General features: G+C 39.0%; 1 protein-coding gene across 1 annotated transcript in view; it reads right to left on the bottom strand.

The window, feature by feature from the left end:
- ITPR2 (inositol 1,4,5-trisphosphate receptor type 2) overlaps window positions 1-25,123 on the bottom strand; it is a 592,637-nt gene that overhangs the window by 403,995 nt on the left and 163,519 nt on the right. The window contains exons 11-14 of the mRNA XM_052640930.1: window positions 14,647-14,798; window positions 10,217-10,316; window positions 9,551-9,711; window positions 1,581-1,722 (exon numbers count right to left, since the gene is read on the bottom strand). Coding sequence (XP_052496890.1) covers window positions 1,581-1,722; window positions 9,551-9,711; window positions 10,217-10,316; window positions 14,647-14,798 — 555 coding nt within the window. The remainder of the gene's footprint in view (window positions 1-1,580; window positions 1,723-9,550; window positions 9,712-10,216; window positions 10,317-14,646; window positions 14,799-25,123) is intronic.

Below are 25,123 nucleotides of genomic sequence, written 5' to 3'. Positions count from 1 at the left end.
GTAAAAGAATTAACTTATTATTTGTATACATTAAAGATGTGACCAAATCAATGAATGTATCAGCATTCAAAACAAATAAGGAGCCATATGGGCACCTGGTGATACCCAGTGACTCAGATTCTTCTTGTAAGAAAATTAGCAGTTGGGAAGTATTTAAAAAGCATTGAGGAGCATGACTCTTTTAGGCAACAAGACAGCAGGTAGGATCACCTGGAGATGAACTGGCAGGATGAGTATTTATAAAAGAGCACCTAGGCAAAGACATGAGGAGTCATACAAGAAAGCAGAATTATCCTCTGTAGTCCATGAAATAAAATATGAATTAAAGTTTCTTCAATAATTCTATATTCACTAAACTGTGAATTTTCTATTTATAATACTGAAGTAAAATGTTTGACATATATTTGTTAAAATAATATTAATAAATCATTCAAGGTTCTAAAAGTCCTTGAAATCAAATGTTTTATACAAAAGAAATGCTAATGTTAGAAAAGACTTTGTCTCATTAGATTTGCAACCTTTATTTTATTTGAGAAAAATGTTGATTTCATATATTGTGACAATCAGCTACAGAATATTAATTGATAATGTCTACTGTTTTCCTTTCCCAACTCTACAATAGCATGTATATTAATAACATAAATTTTCTTTCTTAAGTATCTTCCTACAGTCCACAATTAAGGCAGAAGCCCATTACTTATATAGCAGTTAACAGAATAAAAAGAATGCACGAAGGTAGGCATGTCCAAACGTGCACAGTATTAGGGAGTAAATTAATTTGCTGGCACGTGATGAACAACTTCAGGAAGACATAGCATAAGAGCATTTCTAGACTTTCAGGGAAAAAACTAGAATACTGTAAAGAGCACTTGTGACTAATGAATAGACTGCCCTACTTTTTGAGGGGAAAATGGGGAAAAGGTAGGAAGCAGATAGAGATGGCAGCTTCTAAGCTCCCCTGGAAATTCTACTTAGAACATTATTACAGCATGTTTTCTGCAGACAGTTTGACCATGTAGGTTTTTCATAGGTCTGTAGCAGGCCATATCCAAGATAGCCCTCAGTGAACCCTGCCTCCTGGAATTACATTTTTATGGAATCCTGTCTTCTTGACTGTGAGCTGGAATTACTGGCTCACTTCTAACTAAGAAAACAAGGTAGAAATGATGAGATGCTACAGTTTCTAAGATTTTTGTTACAAAAAGACTATGACCTCCACCTGGAGGCCCTCTCTTCTTCTGTCTTGGATCCCTCACTTCTAAGGAACACAACCTTCCTGGGCTTGAGGCAGCCCTGTGGAGAGGCCCAGGCGAGTGAGCTGGGTAATAAATCCTCCCCTATTTGAGCCTCGAGATGACCACAACCCAGCCAAGACCTTGACTGCAGCCTGTGAAACACCGTGAGCAAGAACTGCCCACCTAAACCACCACCACCCCCCGCCAGATTCCTAATCCACAGAAAACCTAAGTATCTGCTGGCTTCAGACACTAAGTTTTGGGCTAATTTGCTGTACATCAATAGGTAACTAATACAAGAACTTTCCTGATACTATAATTCAAAAGATAAAACATGAAAATCACCTGTGCCAATATGTTTTGTTCCCTCATTAACTTCTGACGTTCTCGGTTTGGCTTGGTGATAAGCACGTCTAGAACGTCTTGTCCATTGTTAGGCACGTCAGCAACAAAGAAGATAAGGTCTTCCAATAACTTGGTTACAAACCTATCATGAAAAGGAAATATGATGTGCTTAATCTTGGGAATATTTTTAAATAAACATTAAAACATTAAAAAAGTAAAAGTATTTTATAATAAAATCATTTAATAACTAATACAGTAAATATTTACTTAAATCTTTGCAAAGAGCATCCCTTATTCAGTTTCACCACGCCCTACTCCCACCTCCAACTCTAATCAAGTATTTGCAAAGACAATTATGAAATAAAACCCCATGAGTCCCAAAACCAGAGGTGTTGAGAGGATAACACCCATCGGCAGATGCTTTTTCATGACTGACTCACAAAGAAGGGTATTTTGGCTTTATGAGAGAACAGCTAAACTAAATTCTTAAACTCAAATTTGTTCTTTTTTATTATCAACTCAACTACATTTTCTAACCTTTAGTACATTACAGTTTCTCCCTGTACAGAATAGGAAAAACTTAAATGACCTGCAAAGAAAGACAAGAGCAAGCCATCCTATCTCTAAATTGTTCTGAAAGTATTAACTGATCTATAAAAATCATAACACTCTAAAATCATACACTAATGTTTACCTTTAACTTCACACTTTGGCTATTTTTTTTAACTATTAGTTGAACACTAGTGGTGTCTGGCACCTAAAGTGTCTGGAGAGCCCTTCCTCCCTTAGCTTTCTTCTTCCTCCTTCCTGCGTTTTATCATTTTCTGTGTGACTGTTTTTTGTAAAATTCATACAGGCACTATACCACCAGGGAACTGCATCCTATATGAATTTTTTAATACTACAAAAACTATCCAACAAATATTTAAGTAAACTTTATCCACGAAGATGTCATATATATGCATGATGGAATGCTACTCAGACAGAAGAGAATGAAATAGTATCATTTGCAGCAACATGGATAGACCTAGAGATTATCATTACTAAGCAAAGTTCAAGTCAGACAAAAACAGAAAAATACCATATGATATCATTTGTATGTGGAATCTAAAATATGACACAAATGAATTTATTTACAATGTTTTAACATTTAACAGAAACACAGACATGGAAAACAAACTTATGGTTACAAAAGCAGGCACAGGGTGGGGGAAGAATAAATTAGGAGTTTGAGATTAGCAGATAAAAACTACCATACATAAAACAGATAGACAACAAGGTCCTACTGTATAGCACAGGGAGCTATATTCAACATTCTATAATAAACCATAATGAAAAATAACATGTATATTTATATATAACTGAATCACTTTACACTAGAATCTAACACAACATTGTAAATCAACTATACTTCAATAAATAAGCTTTATCCATATATATCAGCATAATTATTCACTGTTATTAGTACAATCAGTCAAGATTACATCAACAAAAAAACTACAATTTAAGAGATTCAGTGACTCCAGAAAAGTGTGGAATGTAATCAGTTATGAAGCACCTTGATCTTACCTCCAGATTCAACTCCTGCAAGAGAGTGGAGCCAAGTGGATACACCTATAATCCAGAATTTAGCCACCACATCCAAATTCAACACACCTCCAAGGTTCATAAACTTACTCCAAATTCCAGAGATATTATGTTTTCTTGTGTGCCTACTTTAAATTTTAACCCAATCTGTTTCAACAAAATGTCTTAGGAATAGGATTCACTGACATAACTTCTAGGGGCAACCACAGAAATGTAAAACATGATTCCTACACATCAAAATGTGGTGTGAATTTCTTTCAAAATTGTGACTCAACATCTTCTAAATTATTCTGTTGTCCTTAACAGAAATAATAAAATATTTATTTTGAGCTCAGACTTCTTCAGCAAACTAAAATTGAGTTGAGCTTCAAGGGCTCAATCTACAAGTCCAGTCCAAGCATAAATATATCTGCATTTTCTTTTTAGAAATATTGGGGTTTTTTTTTTCCCTCTTGCTGTTTAGAGGATATTGTATTCAGGTGTTTAGTTATCTAAGGAAGTACAACTCTGGGAGCAACTACAAACGCCTCTGCTTCAAACTCTTCCAGATGGTTTACAAATTAATGATGGTGGAGATGCAGATGTCAAGAATGATCTTGTGGACATAGCAGGGGAAGGAGAGGGTAGGACAAATTGAGAAAGCAGCTTTGACATATATACACTACCATATGTAAAACAGATAGAGTGGGAAGTTGCTGGATAACTCAGGGAGCCCTGCCTGGTGCTCTGTGATGACCTAGAGGGGTAGGATGGCGGGCTGGGAGGGAAGCTCATGAGGAAGGGGGATATATATACACATAGTTATGACCGATTCTCAATGTTGTACAGCAGAGACCAACACAATATTGTAAAGCAATTATCTTCCAATTAAAAATAAATTAAAAACTGGTGATAGCTAATGGAATGATGATGAAGAAAATTAACAGTCTTGACTGAGAATGACTATACATTAACCTTATTTGCAGAGCCTACCTCCCCTAATGATAGTCAAGAAAATGAGTCTTCTCTTTTGACCTCCAAAACTGTTGAAACCTTATTTTTGTCTTTTCACCTCAAGCATCCCATCTGGGGCAAATAAAACTGTTTTTTTCAGTTTAGACCAAATTACAATTCTATACTGGGAGATGGAAAGTGAAGTCGCTCAGCTGTGTTCGACAATTTGTGACCCCATGGACTGTAGCCTACCAGGCTCCTCCGTCCATGGGATTTTCCAGGCAAGAGTACTGGAGTGGGTTGCCATTTCCTTCTCCAGGAGATCTTCCCAACCCAGGGATTGAAACTGGGTCTCCCACATTGTAGGCAGAAGCTTTACCGTCTGAGCCACCAGGGAGATGGGTAGGCCCTTTCATCATTCAAAGTTATTAATTTCCTTTTACTAAAAACTTTTAGTGTGAATTTTTTTTATCATATGCAGCCATGATAAACAAAATATATATTTTAAAAAGACATACCTAAAACATAACAAAAAACACAGTCAACCAGGAATAAAATAAGAAAAACAGTGATGAGCAAGGATAATATTCAGTACTAGCAAGACAATGGGGACTGAAAGCATATGGCAGGGAACTAAACTCAAGATACAAAAGCAGAGACTAAAGCAGCGTGTCTCTGTCTCTTAAAGGAAGCCTGAAAGTATTGTGACCAGTCCTGGCTGTGCAGTGAGTGACAGGAGGAAAGAGAGGAAGCACAGAGACAGGACTGTCCTCAATCACCTGCAATCTCCATGGCTAAAGCCTCAAATTACCAGAGGACATGAATTCTCAGCCCTCAGTATCAGACCTGGCTCTGGACTTGTTGAGATGAGCCAGGTGGAAGCAACCATAAAACTAATAAAGAAGATGAGAGAATGCAGAGAAAGAATAAGAAAAAATTTCCACTCAAGAAAAACCTGCGTACTTAAATTTCAAAGCACAAGAGAAAAATTGAAATTAAGAAAGCCATCCATCATACTAAAAAACCAGGAGGCCACTTCATTACCAAAAAAATGCAAGTAACAGGAAAATTTCAAAATAACTTTTAAATCAGTGTGTCTCCAATCCTCAAAGAGTTAAGAAAACAATTATATACCAAAGAAGACAACATACATAAAAGAAGGCAGATACAAATGAAGAAAATGTGGCTGTGCAAAAGAACCAACAGAAATCTGAGAAACAAAATTATAATCATTTAAATAAAAATATAATTCATGAAGGTAAAATACTACACACACATTCTAGAAAATGTGGTGACTTATAGACAGTATCAAAAAAATCAATCTAGGAAGCAGGACAGATTTCAAAAGGCAAGTTATAAAAGGAAAGTTAAGAGATAAGGGAGATGAATTAAGAGGATTCAACACACATCTAATAGGAGTTCCAGAAAAGAGGGAAGAGGAAAAGATAAATACCTGAAGGAAAATGGCTGAAAATTTTCCAGAATTGAAGAAAACTAGAAGTATTCTGATTAAAAGTATACCCTAAGTGTCAAGTGGGTAAAATAAAAATAAAAATTACTTGTAAACACATTGTAGTGAAACTTTAAGGACATAAAAGACAAAAGAAAAAATCTACAAAATTATCAGAAAGTAAAGAAAAATGCCAATAAAGAATTCTTAATGGCAACAAGATACAACAGAAAATAATTGTTATAACTTTAAAATACTAAAGAAAAAGAACAGTCAAGCTGGCATTTCATACATAAAGTATCAGTTTAAAAAGGTGGTAAAATAAAGACATCCCCATATAAAGATTAATAAGATTTATAACCTCATTGAATAGACTAAAGAAAAAATTTCAGCAAAAAGAAAAGTGAACCCAGAGAAGAGTGAAATGCAAGAAATAAAAGCAAGTAGAAGAGAAGGTAAAATACATTAAGAAATATAATTAATATCTGAAAAATAATTTTAGGAACTAAATTTTCAGGAAAAAAGTGATACATCATAATTTAGATGACATAAGTAATTTAAATAAACTCAGAACTATGCATCTAGATAACTAGTCCCCCCACCCATCAAAATAAAAGATGGGAAGTAGAATAGCAGAGAATAATCAAAGCATTCTGAAGTATTTTTCTCCCATGAGAGAAAGAAATATTTTCAAGTTATGTAAAAAAGAATATATAGCTGAAATGTATGACAAGACCATATGGGCACTTGCAAAAGAATACGAAAGGATCTATAGCTTCTAAACCAGAAGAAAAGTAAAAATGGGGAGAAAATACAAACTTAAACACTCTAACAGAAAGGAAGAAAGAGGAAGAGGGAAAAGAAAAAAAAGCTATACAGGAGAAAGAAAATAACAAAATACGATACCCATTGGTATTCAAATAAGTCCAAACACATTATTTAACAAATCAAGGTAATTAAACTTTAGCGAATTCAAATAGACTATCAGATTATATTTTTAAAATCCAGCTCTTGCCTGCTCACAAGACATTAACAAAGCAAAATGACTGGCAAATCTGAAACAAATGGATATTGAAAAAAGGCATCTACCCGAACACTAAACAAAGGATAGCTGGTGTCAAGACAGGAATATCAAGCAAGTAAAATTCAAAGGGAAATGACACTGCTATAGGAAAATATTAACTCTGTATCAGAAGGACATCTGATCTGGTGATCACATGTTGGATGGCCCCTGCTCTAGATTCTGAGCTCCTATCTCAGGGAACTGGAACCAATACTCAAGCCCGTAAATTGCATGAAGATGTGAATGGAGTCTGTGCTGTTCATGGCTGCATTGCCACCGTGTGTAAACTGTCCTAAGAATAGTACACAAGTTTAACAAACAAGGAAATCCTGTCACATATGAGAATATGAGTGAACCTGTTTTGTGCAATAAACCAGTCACAGAAGGACAAACACTGCATGATTCCACTTACAGGAGGAGTGACTGCTTCCTTAAACTTTGCTCCTTACTGTCAAACTATGTTTCAAAAAGCTTATATCAATTATCTCCTGGAAAGCAAGGAGATCAAACCAGTCAATCCTAAAGGAAATGAGTCGTAAATATTCATCAGAAGGACTGATGCTGAAAGCTTCCAATACTTTGGCACCTGATGTGAAGAACTGACTCATTGGAAAAGACCCTGAGGCTGGGAAAGATTGAAGGCATGAGGAGAAGGGGATGACAGAGGATGAGATGGTTGGATGGCATCACCGACATGATGGACATGAGTTTGAGCAAGCTCTGGGAGTTAGTGATGGACAAGGATGCCTGGCGTGCCGCAGTCCATGGGTTCGCAGAGTTGGACACGACTGAGCGACTGAACTGAACTGCTATCAATTATCATATCACCAGCTGTGCATGAGAATTTCAGTGTGTGAACACCTGGGAAGTTGGTACTTTCTTATTTTTCTTATTCAAATTGAAAGGTATGTAGCAGACCATGAAGTGGAGAAATACAGAGAATGCTTGCGCTCTGGTGTGTTGGAAACCTATGGACTTTAAAAACACACATGATTAAATCCCCTACTTACAGTGTGACCTTATCTGACTGGCTTAAACTTTCAATTACCCCTTATGTAGAATGGGAATAATGGCCATATCAAGGCTGTTTGAAGGACTAGAGAAATATATTTACAGTGCCTAACATAGTACCAGTATAAAGTAGGGATGAAATGACTGGTGGCTATCAGTATCACTCTTTCTTACTCATTTCCAAAATGGAATGAGTGGAGGAATCAAGGTCCAGTTTCTTCGAGTGTCTTTGAGTGAGTTACAAGGGCAGAAAGCTACACTCTTGCAGACTGTTTGCTGGTATTACATAACATGTTTGCTTTGCGGACTTGAGCAGAGAAATGTATCTTGAATAAATAAGAACAAAAAGGCATAAAACTTTTATAGAGCCTTTAAAACTCCAAACCCAAATACCAAATCAAGTGTATCAAAAGGCATCTCTTAAGAAACATTTAAAAGGAAAGGTCAGAAAGTAACTCAAAACAACTGTGTTCAAGCCAAACTAAAATAGAAAAATGTAAACATTCCCCAGATTTTAATGTTACTATTTTCATTTAGGCACCAGGATCTGCTCATTGAGAAGCAGGTATGCTGCCATGGAGACCATTCTACATATTTCCTTAGAGTCATTCATTCACTGAGAGCTACTGCATGAGTTGACAACTGACTCTTGATGATTTAAAAGTTATTCTAGCTCATGCAGCTCAATACCAGAAAAAGCTTCCCTGGTAGCTCAGACGGTAAAAGCGTCTGCCTACAATGCGGGAGACCTGGGTTCAATCCCTGGGTTGGGAAGATCCCCTGGAGAAAGAAATGGCAACCCACTCCAGTATTCATGCCTGGAAAATCCCATGGACCAAGGAGCCTGGTGGGCTACAGTCCATCGGGTCACAAAGAGTCGGACACGACTGAGCAACTTCACTTCACTTCACTTCAATCAAAAACCAGGCCAAAGAACTAAACAGACATTTCTCCAAAGAAGACATACAGATGGCTAACAAACACATGAAAAGAAGCTCAACATCACTCATTATCAGAGAAATGCAAACCAAAACCACAATGAGGTACCATTTCACACCAGATGGAATAGCTGCTATCCAAAAGTCTACAAGCAATAAATGCTGGAGAGGGTATGGAAAAAAGGGAACCCTCTTACACTGTTGGTGGGAATGCAAAATAGTACAGCCACTATGGAGAAGAGTGTAGAGATTCCTTAAAAAAGTGGAAACAGAACTGCCATATGACCCAGCTATCCCACTGCTGGGCATACACATTGAGGAAACCAGAACTGAAAGAGAACAAGGTACCCCAGTGTTCATCCCAGCGCTGCTCACAATAGCCAGGACATGGAAGCAACCTAGATGTCCACTGGCTGATGAATGGATAAGAAAGTGGTGGTACATATACATGATGGAATATTACTCAGCTTTAAAAAGAACACATTTGAATCCGTTCTAATGAGGTGGATGAAACTGGAGCCTATTATACAAGTGAAGTAAGCCAGAAAGAAAAACACCAATACAGTATATTAACACATATATATGGAATTTAATAAGATGGTAACAATGAGCCTATATGTGAGACAGCAAAAGAGACGCAAATATAAAGAACAGATTTTTGGACTCAGTGGAGAAGGCCAGGGTGGGATGATTTGAGAGAATAGCATTGAAACATATATATTACCATATGTGAAAGAGATGACAGTCCAAGTTCAGTGCATGAAACAGGGCACTCAAAGCACTGGAACAACCCAAAGGGATGGGATGGGAAGGGAAGGGAGGTGGGAGGGGGGTTCAGGATGGGGAACTCATGTACACCGTGACTGATTCATGTCAATGTATGGCCAAAACCACCACAATATTGTAAAGTAATTAGCCTCTGATTAAATAAATTAATTTAAAAATATGAATGATAAATAAGTAAAAGTCACTCTGGAAAGTTACTAACCTCCTTTCATTCTGGGTTATTGTGCCATTTTCCAGCTTTTTAACTGTAGTCGCCAGCACTTTATTTGCATCGTTGGCGAAGTCTAAGTCTCGGACCTCGGACAGTGGGACAGACACAATGGCAAATGCTTCTTTATCTTCTTTCGTTTGGCAAGTTCCAATCTGCAATGTGTTTTTCCATTAAGATTAGTTGCTTTATTAAAAAATGATGCAATACTCTTCCAGTACTAACACATCTTAGTACTGCAAAAGAGGTACAAAACAGAAGCAGATGATCCAAACACGATTCCTACAAGCATCGCCCACTATGAAAAGCTGTAGAGACACAGACCTCTCCTGCCCATTTCCTGCCTTGTTCTCAAAGCCCGACTGGCAGTGTTTCCCTTTCACCCCTGCCATTTGCTTCAGTTTCAACAGAGGAAAGACAATGCCCTTCTGGAATCTTCTTCCCTTCCGACATGCTGCTCCCATTCTCTTGGTATCTCTGCTGCATCTTCTTGAATCACAGCCCTGCAGTGACCTGACTGGGGGGCCTGAGTCCTTGATGAAATTCACTGCAGTAATTTCTAATATTGACGAAGTGCAGTTGTAAGAACATGTCAGTCTTCCCGTAATCCTATTCACTCAACATCTGGATGAAAAGTAAACCATTCTCAGAAACATTTACCTTCAACATAACAGGCCTCTCTTCATCCGTGTCTATGGGGATGCTAGTACTTGTTACCCACGTGTTTGTACATAAATGTCTTAACCGAACATATGAGTTCCTAAAAGAAAAATAATATTTTAAAAATTGTTTATAAAAAATTAACACACTTAATATTAACATTTAAGTTTCATACATGATATGAATATAAATATATTTCACACAGTTAACTGAGTGTAGATCAGTCACATTTAAAGGGAAAATCTGACTACAGACTATTTCAAAGCATGCAGTAGTATCACCTAGACTGGTAGTTCTCAAAATCTGGACCTTGGACCAGCACCATCAGCATCGCCTGGACACTAGTTAGAAACACAAAGTCCAAGGTTTTACCCCAGTCCACTGAATCAGAGAATCTGAGCGTGAGGTCCAACAGTGAGTATTTTACCAGCCTTTCCAGGAAATTCTGATGTATAGGAAGGTAAGAAGCACTGACTGTGTAACCATCTCAGTTATAATGGCTGTCTCACAGTAGTCCCTTTTGTGGTTTAACCATTTACACATGAAAGTATATAGTGTAGTCAATCCTCAATAATTGCAGATTATGTACTTGTGACAAATTATCTGTAACCCCAAAATCACTTCTTGGGGGCACTTTGGCAGTCTTTCTCAGACATGCACAGAGTGGCAAAAAATTTGATTCCCTGCCATTCACATCCCCAGTGAGGCTAAACAAGGCAATGCTCTGCCTTCTCGTTTCTGCTCTTGAACCATCAACAAGTGTCTTTTCATGGTCTGTATATTACCATGTTTTTCACTGTCATTGGGGAATTCACTGTTGAAAACAGTCCCAAGCGTAGTGCTGAAGTGCTCTCTTGTGTTCCTGTAGAGCAAAGCTGTGATGTGCATTACAGAGAAAATACTGACAGAGAAGCTTCATCCAGGCATGAGTTATAGTGTTGATGGTCATGAATCCAGTGTTCATGAACCAAAAGTATACATTAAGTGAGGTGTCTTTAACCAAAAACACATAGAAAACAAGGTTGAGTATTAACTGATTGACAAAAATACTGTGTCCAGAGGCTTGCAGGAACCTAACTCCGTATTTCCCTTAGGAGCAATGGTCCCATATTTGCTAATTCATGTTCCAGCAACAATAAGAACCAATGATAGGTAAATTGTGAGAGAGTGTATAAGAAAGAACAGCTAGAGCTTCCTCCAGCTCAAATATTATCATGTTCAGTGAAACTTTTATTATCATTTCTTAAACAAAATGAATAAAGTGTCCATTAAAAGAAAACCATTCTGGTAAGTTCTCTGCCTTCAAGTTGCGAGAAGTTCAGCAGGAAAGATAAGATAAATCCCTATAACACAAGGCAGAAAGCATTAAGGCCATTAAGAGAAACTCAAATTGAAAAAAAAAACAAAGGCTTCAAGGAAAGAGATTTAGTCTCAAACATTATGGTTCTGCTCATTCATAAAAGTAGATCGAGACTGAGTTTCAAAAATCTAGACCAGCAAGGGCCAATCATTGTCCAAATAATCAGCAAAGGTCCAGTACTGAAATACCTCTGTGATACCACTTATCTTCTGCATGGAGATGTCATTTGGATTCAACTATCCTCACCATTGTATTTTAAGCATCTGGAAAGTGGGGCCATAGCTTATTAGGCTCCATGGTCGTTCCCCCTAGTCTTACCCCTGCACTTTTTCTATAGATGTTTATGGAGTCAACCTAGATGGCTGAGTTCCAAACTAATGAGACCACACTTGAGCATAATAACTTGCAATTTCTAAGAATTCTAGAAATGAATAACTCCTTAGGACCTACACCACAAAAATCCTTTCTTAGAATCTTGATGTAATTTGAATGTCTAAAATATGAAGACATTGGGAGGACTTCCTGGCAGTCCAGGGCTTAAGACTTTGCCTTTCAATGCAGGGGTATGGGTTTGATCCCTCGTTGGGGAGCTAACGTGTGGGGATCCCACATGTCTCAAGGCCAAGAAAACAAAACATAAAACAGAAGCAATATTGTAACAAATTCAGTAACTATTTTAAAAATGATCCACATCAGAAAAAATTTTAAATAAATAAAAATAAAAGATGAAGATATGCATCATAGTGGTTAAGAGTATAGACTTCAAATTCACACACATCAGGATCAAATTCCACCTCATGAGCCAGACATTGATTGATCAGCCTAGTCACACTAAGCCAGCAGTTCCCCAACCTGGCTGCACATTAGAGTCACCAGAAAAGCTTCTACAGCCTGTTGCCCAGGCTGCACTGCACATTATTTAAATCAGAATGTCTGCGACTCAGAGAAGGCATCAGTACGTTTTAAAGATCTCCAGGTGATTTCACTGGTCTTCGTGTGGCCAGAGCATACAGGGCAAAGTGCTGCACAGGTGATTCCAATTTAAAGCTGACATGAAAAACATGGCATTAACTAGTTCATCCCAGGTGGCTCAGAATTCGCCTGCAATGTGGGAGACCTGGGTTTGATCCCTAGGTTGGGAAGATCTCCTGGAGAAGGAAATGGCAACCCACTACAGTATCCTTGCCTGGGAAATCCCACGGACAGAGGAGCCTGGTGGGCTATGGAGTTGCAAAGAGTCAGACTCTACTGAGCGATTAAGCACACACAGCACAGCTAGTCTTCAGTTCTGATCTGTTAGAATTGCTGCCAGAATATTTATAAAGAACTTGACAAGAGTGCTCAGCACACAGCAAGAGCTCCAGAGTTATATTACAATAGTAGTTATTACTAAGTGTTCATTAGCAGAAACTTTAAAACAACTAATGACAAAGAATATGTTAATACAAAAATCTGTTCTATAATGAGAAGGGCTTCAGCGGCTCTGAATAGTAATAGATGAACCCTTCCATATAGAGCAAGGCTTTGGGGATTGTCTATATAGTGAGATCTTTCTACCTTTTCCTTAAGCAAGTTTTCTTGGTTAGAGTTCAAGAAGGACTCTGTTTGCTGAGTTAAAATCTAGAGTCGTCAGAGCAAGGATTTATTAAGATGCCATACTCAGAAAAGGTCAGAGACTTGCATCAAGTCAAACCTTCCGTGTGGATCTCTTTACAGATCTCTGTTGGTAGCCCAAAGAGAAATGGCTCATGCAAGGCCAAGACTCAGCTACCTTTCGCCCATCCAAGTACCAAACAGGTCTGACCCTGCTTAGCTTCCAAGATCAGGCATGTTCTGGGTGGTGTGACCATAGACTCAGCTACATATCTCATGAGTGAGAACAGCTGTGAAACAGCCCAGGAAGCCCAAGGAGCAGTGATTTCCAGCAGTGTTAGTAGAGCAACTTTTTACCTTCTCTGAAAGTAACCTGCACAGTAATGTCTGCATTTTGAGCATGTACATTCAATCTAACCACTGCGATCTGCCCAAGGCCAAGGACAATCATGCTGGATCAAGGACAATTTAGAACAATCCCACCAAACTTAATAACAAAGGCAAAACTCTATGCATCTAGAGATTGCATCCTAATGCTATTGGAAGGTAGACAGCTGTAGGTTAAAAAAAAAAAAAAAAACACTTCACCAAATCCAAACAAAAGAATGTAAAATATTGTAAGTTAACAATTACCTCATCAACAATCTTCCTTCCCCCTCTTCATTTAGGTCTACTTGTCTCCTAGCTGGGCCTTCAACACAGCTAGCAAATTTAAATATTTTTCCATTTTGTGTTCCTGCTGCTTGAAACACTTCTCCCAGATGGAGAGGGCTTGATCTTTCAGATCATTCAGATCTTTTCTCAAATGTCCTAAATCAGAGAGGTCTCATACCTAATAACAGAACTCTCCATATGCTTCAATTTTTTTCTTCAAAACATTTTTATTACCTGACCTTATAGTTTGTGCTTATTTGTTTATTACCTCTCTCTCCCATTTGAATTTAAGTTCATCACCAGTTTGCTCACAGTTGTCCTCCCAATGCCAAGGGCAATGCCTGGGAGGTAATCAATGTTCAGTAAGATTTGTTGACTCGATGACTAAATAAATGAACAAATGGACGAATAAATAAATAAATGAATGAAATATGGAATTTGACATAATAAAAATGTCATAAGTATTTTTAAATTAATTTTTACTGGAGTATAAAAATGCTATAAGTATCAACGGAAATGCTTCTAGATTGTTTTTCATTTTAGTAACCACGGGACATCCAAGTAGTAAAAATAAATAATTCTCATGAATTTTTCAGAATTTCTCTTATCCTGAACATTTTACTTATTTTTAAGAATAGAACAACTATGTTAATCTACTCATAAAAAAGGTATGATTTTTTACACTTGTTTTTCACTTATACTTGCTCTCTTGCTGTCACAAAAATTGTATTAAAATTATGGTTTTAATTCCTTACCAACCAGTAAAATTATTCAAAGGGACATTATTGTTTAACCTGTCTTTTTGTGGGTTTTTTTTTTTTACCTTGGAACCAGGCAGTCCGCTCTCTGAAGAGTTGTGGCATCCAGTTCGAAAAGTGACGCAATATCATTTCCATGCGGGACTGAAACCAAAGTGTACATGATCTTCTCCCCTGCCTGGCGTTTCTTCTTTGAAGCTGGAAGATCTCCATCTCTCTGTTGAGGTGATAGAATGTTTTTTACTTTTATTAGGTTTCTTACTAAATTGGGAGAGAAGTTTAAATTTGCACGTATTTCTTCACTGGATTATAGTGATGCCTACCTAGTTCACACACTCCAGAGGACTTCATCTGGGTAAATTATTAAAGCAGCAACAGTCAAAATAGTTATGGCCCTTCCCTGATAGTAAACCTATTTTCACAGTAGTAATTTTGAGCATTCCACATGTGGAATTTAGAAAGATGGTAATGATAACCCTGTATGCAAGACAGCAAAAGAGACACAGATGTATAGAACAGTCTTTTGGACTCTGTGGGAGAGGGACAGGGTGGGATGATTTGGGGGAATGGCATGGAAACATGTACAATATCATATAAGAAATGAATTGCCAGTCCAGGTTCGATACAGGATTCTTGGGGCTGGTGCACTGGGATAACCTGGAGGGATGGTACGGGGAGGGAGGTGGGAGTGGGGTTCAGGATGGGGAACACGTGTACGCCCGTGGCGGACTCATGTTGATATGTGCAAGAACCAATACAATATTGTAAAGTAATTAGCCTCGAATTAAAATAAGTGTTCATTTTTTTGAAAAGCTACAAAAAATAAATAAATAAAACACAGAGGGACTTCCCTAGTGGTCCATAGGTTAAGAATCCACCTTCCAGTGTAGATGATGCGGATTTCAATCTGGAAACTAAGATTCCACATGCCTGAGGGCAACTAAACCCACGCACTGCACTGACTGAGCATGAAAACTCTAGAGCCCCTGCTCCACAACTAGAGAAAACCTACTCACCACAACGAAGACTCGGCTCAGCCAAACGAAACAAACAAAAACACAGAGAAACAGTGGGCTGAACCATCCAGATTTCATAAACTGGAAGCTGGAAGCATCTCAGAGTTCCTGCCTAAGCCCTGAAACACCACTGGGATATTAACTTGGAATGAAGGGGAATCAACAGCAGGATTGCCATTCAGTTCACTGGCTATTCTGTAAGATCCCAGAAGATACTATAATGTCAAATAAAGCGAAGTCAAATGGAATAGAAGCCTTTATGATGAAACTCAGCCAATATTTCCACTACATCCCTACCATTTTAAGCAGAGAGCAACACAAGACGGATGATTATGCATTTTCTCTTGAACTTCCCCAAGTTCCTATGTCCCATGGAAGGATCTGATGTCTAAGAAAACCAAAAGAGGATACAGCAATTATAATATAAGCTTGGCAATACTTCTACATATTTATTAAATCAATTAAATTTGAATATAAGAGAGGACAGCTGTCATTGTACCATCAAAAGAAGCTGAAAGAAAGTAGAGGAGGGAAGGAATGCTCGAAGGTAAATGAGAGCAGTTCACACCCAAAGACAAGCTTTGCTTTCAAGGTCACCATAGCAATGCAGCACTACACCCGACCATTCCAAAATGTTCACTTAAAGCACCGTCCCAAGGCTGCGAGCACCATTTTCCTTCATCAGAAAACCCTTGCCATTTCTTGCTGGTGTCTTCTGTAAATGGTGCACAAATTGGCAGCACCACTGACCTACAAACGGGCAGAGGAACTGCCAGGGTCCGAAGTAGAAGCAGGACTGCTATCTGCTAAATCTCGCACAGCCTAGCAGTCCCTGGTAGCTCTTGGCATCTTTCACTTATAGGCCCTCCACAAAGACCCAAGTTCAAACTTAAATGAAGATAGGAGTCTGGCAAACTCTCCCCAGGTAGTTTAATCCCCATAACAGTTGTTTCTTATCAGTAAGTATGAACTATGTTTATTCATCAGGAAAAAAGGTAACTTACTACACATTAGAAGAAGTATAGGGAAAGAGGAAAGAAGGAAATGCAAGATAGGAAGCAAATTACACTTGTGAATTTACACAAAGTTTCTCAAGGTACCCAAACCATTCCTTGGTTGTTCTTGCTAATCTTACAACAAAGATTTGAAAAAGAGGAAGAACATTATTTCATTTAAACAAAGAGATGAGTGCAGATACCTGCAGGAGATGAAAGACGAGGGAAGGAGAGAAAGAAAGAGGATGGAGAGGGGGAGGACCAGAGGAGAAAGAGGGGGAGGAAAGAGAAAGGAGAGGAGGAAGAAGGGAAGGCGATGGGGAGGAGGGAATAAAAAGGGGGAAAGGGGAGGGGAGCGGTGAGAGCAGCAGGAATGCTCAACTCCAAATTTAACTAGCCATCTCCATCCATGTCACCCAAAGCCAGAGGCCTGGTCTGCAGCCCTCAGGCACTGAGTGAGTCACTCCTCAAAGAACAGGCATAAACGTAATGCTTAACAACCTTCTTTAAAGTTTCTGAAAACACTCTCATGGGTCAGAAGACCCAATTCACAGTCATCTGCATTGAGGCATGGAAATCTATGAACTGAAAACAAAAGTCTCTGAAGGGCAAAACACGATCCCATCTTGAGAGAAAACCTAAATGTCTTTAAATAACCCAATAAAAATGGCCTTGCCAGACAAGTAAGTTAGGGAAGAAGGCAGCCTGGGTAACATTATAGCTCAGGCTCACAGAATCTCCAGCTTGGAAAAGATCTTCACAGATCATCTGTGAGCTAAAAAGACTTCTTCCCAAATAAATCTCTGGCAGCAGCTAGTCAAGTGAAATTCTATTGCTTGAAAGGTGTTCCTTTGCATCATGAAAACACTGGTCTTTAATTATTCCCAACTGAAATTTAGGCAGCCTTTGTGCCTTTGTGCAGTTTCGTTTATTTCCTGTATTTCAACTCTCACAGACAGTTGAGGGAGTCTAAAGAAAAAAAAATAGTTGGAATGAGAAGGTGAAAATAAGGGAAGGAATGGGAAGTGTGGACACTAGATCTAGGAAAATAGGAATGTGCGAGAAAAATATGACACCAAAAGCACTTTCAATGAAAAAGAATGATCGATAATCAAGCTTCCATGAAAACAAATTTCTCCTGCTCTGTGAAAGACACAGTCAAAAGAATGAGAAGATAAACCACAGACTGGGAGGAAATACTTGCAAAAGACATATTTAATAAAGGACTGGTATCCAAAATATACAAAGAACTCTTAAAATTCAATAATATGAAAACAATTAATCAAATTTTTAAAAGGGCACAAGACCTGAACAGATACCTCACCAAAGATGACATATAGGTGGTAAATACATATATGAAAAGGTGATCAATATCAAATGTCATTAGGGAATAGCAAATTCTCTAATTAGATCTCACTTGCAGCAATGATATACCACATACACCTACTGAATGGCCAAAATCCAAAACACTGACAACACCAAAGGCTGACAAGGGTGTGGAACAACATGAACTCTCATTCATCGCTGGTGGGAATGCAAAATGGTACAGTCACTTTGGAAGACATTTCAATGGTTTTACACAAAATGAAACACACACTATACCATATGATTCAGCAGTCATGCTCCTTGTTATTTACCCATAGGAGCTGAAAAGCTATGTCCACACAAAAACTTGCATCACAGCTTTATTCATACCTACCAAAACATAAAAGCAAACAAAATACCTTTCAGTAGGTGAGTGAATAATAAACTGTGGGACATTCAAACAATCGAATGTTATTCAGCACTAAAATGAAATGAACTATCAAGCCATGAAAAGACATGAAGAAACCTTAAAGGCATAGTTAAAATGAAAAAAGCCAATGTGAAAAAGCTACATACTGTGTGACTTCAAATATACAGCAGTATGATATTCTGGCAAAAGCAAAATTATGGCACAGTAAAAAGATTAGTGGCTGCCGGGGATGGGAGGGGAATGAGTAGGAAAAACACAGGGATTTTTAAAGCAATGTAACTATTCTGTATGATACTTTTATGGTGGATACATGTCATTATACTTTAATCAGAGAGATAGAAAGTTCTACACCAAGAGTGAACCCTAACGTAAACTGGACTTCGGATGATAATGATGTGCCAAGGTAGGTTAACCAGTGTAATAAATGTACCACTCTGGTAAAGGATGCTCATAGTAGGGGACCCTGTACTTTTGTGCAGGCAGCGGTGTATTGGAACCGTCTGTATCTTCCACTGAATTTTGCTATGCATCTAAAATGCTCTTTACAAATGCCTGTTTAAAAAGAAAACAAAAACCCAATCTGTGTGTGCCACAACTACAGAGAAGATCCTCTAAAGCCCGGGAGCTGCAACTACTGGAGCCCATGCACCCTAGAGCCCATGCTCCGCAACAAGAGCAGCCGCAGCAGGGAGAAGCCTGCAGCTGCAACGAGAGAGCAGCTGCAGCAGAGAGAAGCCTGCAGCCGCAACGAGAGCAGCCGCAGCTCACCGAAACCAGAGAAAGGCCCGCACAGCAATGAAGACCCAGGACAACCAAAACTAAATAGATAAATAAAGTTGTTAAAAGTACACAGTCTGAGAGGGAATATTAGTAAGTTATATATCTGATAAGGGACTTGTATCCAGAATATAAAAAGAACGTTTACAACTCAACAGTTGCAAAGACAAATAACCCAATTAAAAACTGAACGAAGGATGAGACCAAACATTTCTCCCCAGAAGACAGAAAAATGGCCAAGAAATACTTGCAAAAGTGCTCAATCTCCTTACTAAATAGGAAAATGCTTTAGGATGGTTATAATCAAAGTACAGACAATAACAAGTGTTAGGATGTGGAGAGACTGTAACACTCAGGCTCTCCCCATATATTGCTGAGGAACACACAATGGTGTAGCCACTTAGGAAGAGTTTGGTAGTTCTTCAAAATATTAAACATATAACCAGCAATTCTAGGCTTCCCAGGTGGCGCTAGTGGTAAAGAACCTGCCTGCCAATGCAGAAGATATAAGAGACACGGACTCAATCCCTGGGTTGCAAAGATCCCCTGGAGGAGGGCATGGCAACCCACTCCGGTATTCTTGCCTGGAGCAGCCCATGGACAGAAGAGCCTGGCAGGCTACAGTCCAAGGGTCGCACAGAGTTGGACATGACTGAAGAGGCTTAGCACAGACACAACCAGCAATTCTAACTCTAGGTATCTACCCAAAAGAAATGAAAGTATATGACCATGCAAAAACTTGCACATGAATGGTCATAACAGCTTCATCTATAATAGCTGAAAAGCAGAAATAAGCCAAAAGTCCATCAAATGATAGACAAAATATGGTACATGTACCAAATGGAATATTATTTGCCATGAAAAGGAATGACATACAGATACATGCTACATGTATGCACTTTGAAAACATTATGTTAAGTGACAGAAGCCAGACACTTAAAAGACCATATATTGTATAATTCCATATACGAAATATTCAGAAAAGGCAAATTCATAGAGACAGTAGATTTGGGTTGATAGGGGTTGCTAGTGGATATAGACTTTCTTTGGGGGGAGGGTGATTAAAAAATGCTCTAAAATTAGATAGTGGTTACAGATTCACAACACTGTACCTTCTAAACAGGAGAATTCTTATGGTATGTGAATAATAACTTAGTAAAATCTGCCTGCAATACAGGAGACCTGGGTTAGATTCCTGGGTTCGAATCCTGGGTCGGGAAGATCCTGTGGAGAAGGAAATGGCAATCCACTCCAGTATCCTTCCCTGGAAAATCCTATGGACAGAGGAGCCTGGCGGGCTACAGTCCACAGGGTTGCAAGAGTTGGACACGACTTAGCGACCAAACCACCACCAAAGCTGTTGAAGGAAGAAAGGAAAGGAAAGAGCAGGGAGGGAGGGAAGACGGAAGAGACAGGGAGGTAGAGGAGGAGGAAGGGAGAGAGGGAGGAAAGAATAAAAGAACCAACTAACCAACTCAAAAGTACACTGTTTCATTATCTCTGCCATCCAACTCAATATGAAAACCCAGATATTATAGTAAGATATGGATGAAGGAAGTAGCTTTCCCTGGCGGCTCTGAAATGTACTGGTGACACAGGAATCACACTTCTGTCCACCTCCAAGTAATTGAGTCAAGGTCTCAAGAAAATCTACACAATCCTCTTATACAGGGCCCAGTAGAATGTACCATGTGTAACCAGGAACTCCTTCTCAATAGTAAAAATGGTGGTGACATCTGATATCGAAGATAAAAATCACTCTGATGAAGAAGGTAGAGAAAGAGGAATGGGGAGATTTAAGAAGAGAAAATGCTAATTCTAAAAGGAAAAAAGGAAATTATTTTCCTATTATAACATGAAAACTTGGGGAGAAATAGATCAGGAGATTTACAATCACAAAGAAATATTATAGAAGAGCTCTTTTTGGATTTGGCAATGCTATTGCAGCCAAAATGAAGAACCACCAACATAATGAGTGTTATTAATACACACGAGGGAAGACTGCCTCAGATTGGAAGAATGCAAAAATAATGGATGAGATCAGGCAGTTGTAGGAAAAAAACTCGAAGGATTTTTGAAACAAGTGGCTTAAATGCAGTATCAAAAAGGCACAATTAAAACACAATTTTAGCTAAGGAAAATAAAATCTAATCAATTATATTGAACCATATTTGAAGAAGGGCTTCCCTGGTAGCTCAGATGGTAAAGAATCCACCTGCGATGCAGAAGACCCAGCTTGATCCCTGTGCTGGGAAGATCCCCTGGAGGAGGAAGTGGCAACCCACTCCGGAATTCTTGCCTGGAGAATTCCACGGACAGGGGAGCCTGGTGGGCTAGAGTCCACAGCATTGCAAAAAGTCAGACATGTCTGAGCAATGAACTTTCACACACTTCACTTTCGTATTTGAAGAAATGTTTTATTAACAGAAGATAAGCATGTACCCTAAATATTGGAGAGTCAATGAACAAGTATTTGACAGTTTCTCTCACTGTAGGCCAGTGTAGATGCAACAAATTAGTATTCCAGTCTTCCTGGGGGCATTCCATATCCCTGAAAGGTATCTGTGCCATCTGCACACCAATCTTCTCATCATCATTTAGCTTTCCTTCAGGGAAAATGCACTAACTGCCCCAAGGCTTCATGTCTACTTAGCAACTGAGAGGGCTTCCCCAGTAGCTCAGTGGTAAAGAATCTGCCTGCAGTGCAGGGGACACAGGCTTCAGTCCCTGCGTTGGGAAGATCCCCCGGAGCAGGAAATTGCAACCCACTCCAGTACTCTTGCCAGAAAAATCCCACAGACAGAGGAGCCTGGTGGGCTACAGTCTACAGGGTCGCAAAGAGTCGGATATGAATAAGCGACTGAGAGAGGCCATTGTGATTATATATCAGTCATTTGTCATCAGTCATTATACATCAATTCATTTAGTGGAGTCAATCCTCCTGCCTACACTCTCCTTTTCCTCTTTTGAAACGCTAATAAAATGAATTTTCTGGACACATAAAGGGAGAGCAGGTCCAGGTTCCTGGAGACTGCCCTCCTACTGAAATGGAGCAGGACACTATGGTCCGTGTCCCCCATGTCCTCAGCCTGCCTTTTGTCCATGGAAAAACTTCAGCCAAAGAATAGGTTTAATCACCGAAGTGAGAACATGCAGAAACAAAGGAAACCAGTCAAAGGAGACCAAATAATAATAGTTCAGCCATTAAGCAGAGTCAAGGACCTTCAGTTCCTCCTCAAGGGCTATAGGTGATATTCTGAGCCATAGTCTGTGAGCTGTTTTGCAGATACTGAAACTCACACAGAGTGGACGAAGTCAACTACAGGATGACCACACTAGCCGTGACATAAGCCGCCACAATTCAGAGAACTGGCCTCAAAGAAATGGAACAGAGCAACCTTGGAAATGAAGATTAACTGTGCTTAAAACAATTAAGATGATATTGATCAGACCACCAGTGACCGATTTCAAGATGACTGTCGGGACTGACTCTGCTGTTTCTGCATGTAGCCCCCTCCCTCTGTCTATAAAACCTCTTGCCTCCAGACTGCTGAGGCGGGGAGGGGAGGGGGACAGGGTGAGGGGTAGGGAGGAGTTGGCTTTGGACAGGCATCTGTCCTCTCCCTCTATCCCTCACCAGTTGCCAACCTCCGAAATAAAGCAGTTTCTACCAAACTGGCCTCTTTAATGGCTTCTGAGCAATGAGCAGCTGAACCCCACTTTCTATTATATCCCACTTGGTAATATTTCCCTGTGGAATCCTGATAAGAGTGATCAGAGACCTCTCTAGTTTGACACTCTTACAGTGAACAATAAAAATCCTTGCCTTACAGAAACCTCACTTATTAGGGCTAATTAAAAGCTCACTTTAAATTACTCATACTATTTAAGACCTGTGGTTTAACTTTAATTACACAGGATAAATGAAATGTATATTGTACCCCCAAATCATCTGCTTAGGTCCTTGGGGATAAAAAGCTTTCCTGAACAGATAAGTTCCATTTATAAAAGCATAACAATTGTTTATTTGGGAATAGGAGTTTCTAACACATTTAGAAGTTTTTTAAAACAGTGCTGCAGTCTAAACCTTTTCGCTTTAATCTCTTGTACTCTGTTAATTTGCTTAACAGCTGTCATAAGCAGTTTGACAGCAAACTTCAAGCTAGCCTTTTGGAATTTTTTAAACAATGAAATGTGAATAATGAGTTATAAGTATATAATTTCTAAATGAATGGATTGAGTTTCAATATACAAGAAAATTAATGCTTTATTTCCATTATATAAAAACAGTTTTGTTCAAAATCGTGTGCTTGTGGCTTTTGTTTATAAACCCACATCTCTTTTGAAGGAAAAAAAAAAAAAACCCAAAACACTAGTTCCCTGCTGAGAATTACAGAAGCACACTTCTCTCCCTCTTTGCATCATGAAAATACATTACGGTACAACAGAGCTTAAACAGGTGTTAAATTTCACATCAGCTCGTTCTCCCAAACTCTCTCTCTCAATTTAGGGCATGCAGGGCCTCAGAATGTTAACCTAGTCTGCTGGGCTTTTAGAAAACTAGCATTTGCACTTGGAAGGAAAGGCACACCGTCTCTCAGACTATATAAATCGAAAATCCTGTATGGGAAGCCAGAGAGGATACTAATGGCTCCTTGGCTTCTCCAGGGCCCTGCTGTAGCTTAACAGCAGGCAGCCTCCTGTAACACCTTCTCTGTTGACTCATTTGTGAGTCATCGAATTCTTAGCAGAGACATCACGTAGGGATTCTGCTGTGAGGAGCCAGAGACATTCGGTAAGAAATAATGTATGCGTTTTCAGGGCTGATTCAGACCTGTGCGCAGCCACTGCAGCCTAAGATGTGCAGGCATCTGTGTCTTGGTCCAGACCCTCTGGGGCTCTCATTGCAGACTTTATGTAACAGACACAACCCTGCCAGTTAAAGCTGCAAACACTGCTTCTCTTGCCAGGGTTCCTTCACAATCAAGTGCTCTCAAACGAATTCCTAATATGATCCCTTTTTTCTTTCTTTTCCTTATCATCTTACCACTGATGAATATATAGTAAAACTCAAAGAACTGGGGGAGTCTTCTTTCAGAATCTGTCCCCCCAAAGAAAAAAATCTATAGAATAGAAGTTTCAAGTCTATTTCAGCAAAGTTTCATGCTTCCTAAAACATTTCTGTTTCATGTATGTTTTTGATGGTTCTCAAAGGAAGACAATTTGGCTCCTAGGAGATATTTGGTCATTTACAGAAATACTTTAAGTTGCCACACTTGGGTGAGGGGAGAACAGGGAGACCACTCCTGGAATCTAGTGAGAAGAGTCCATGGACACTGCTAAAAATCCTGCAATGCAAAGGACAGCCCCTACACCAAAGAATGATCTGGCCCAAATATCAATATATCAGGATTTCTGGGGTTGAGAATCCCCAGCACAGACAAAAGACATTCCCTCAAAAAATCAGATCACATTCCACAGAAATAAAGTAAGTGAAAATGAGTGGTGTTATCCTCCAAAAAGTCCCCTTCAAAGAGCCATCTGAAAAGATGCAGGCTTTCACGGAGAAAAAAAACTAATGACTGTCAGGTTCCCAGCTGGGCTTGATACAGTTCCAATATTTACAGGGTCCCTGTGGATGCTGTACATTTGTAAGATTGGAAATAATAGGCTTCTTTGTAGAATAAATACAGCAATTTGGGTCTTAATGGGAGCTCTGACACACTCCGCCTCATTTCAGCAGCACCATCCATTAACCTTTGAAACTTCAAAAATGGAAGGCAACACTTGATAAAGGTTTCTGAATTACAGGAAAAATATTAACTGGATATTAAATAGATAACATAAGGAACATTAGAAAAGAAAATAATTAGCATGGTCACAGTGAATTCAGTGTTACTGGAACCTAGATCTGAGGTGAGATAGCATTGTTTTGGGAAACAGATTTCATTTTTCACAGGCTACACTCCAAATGTTCCTCTGTTTCCTTTCTTAGACAGAAACGTCATTATTGCTACGT

The sequence above is a fragment of the Budorcas taxicolor genome, chromosome 5 (genome assembly GCF_023091745.1).
Source record: "Budorcas taxicolor isolate Tak-1 chromosome 5, Takin1.1, whole genome shotgun sequence".
In the NCBI taxonomy this organism is placed as follows: Eukaryota; Metazoa; Chordata; class Mammalia; order Artiodactyla; family Bovidae; genus Budorcas; species Budorcas taxicolor.
The sequence above is the reverse complement of the archived record's forward strand: the minus strand, read 5'-3'. Positions and strand labels throughout refer to the sequence as shown.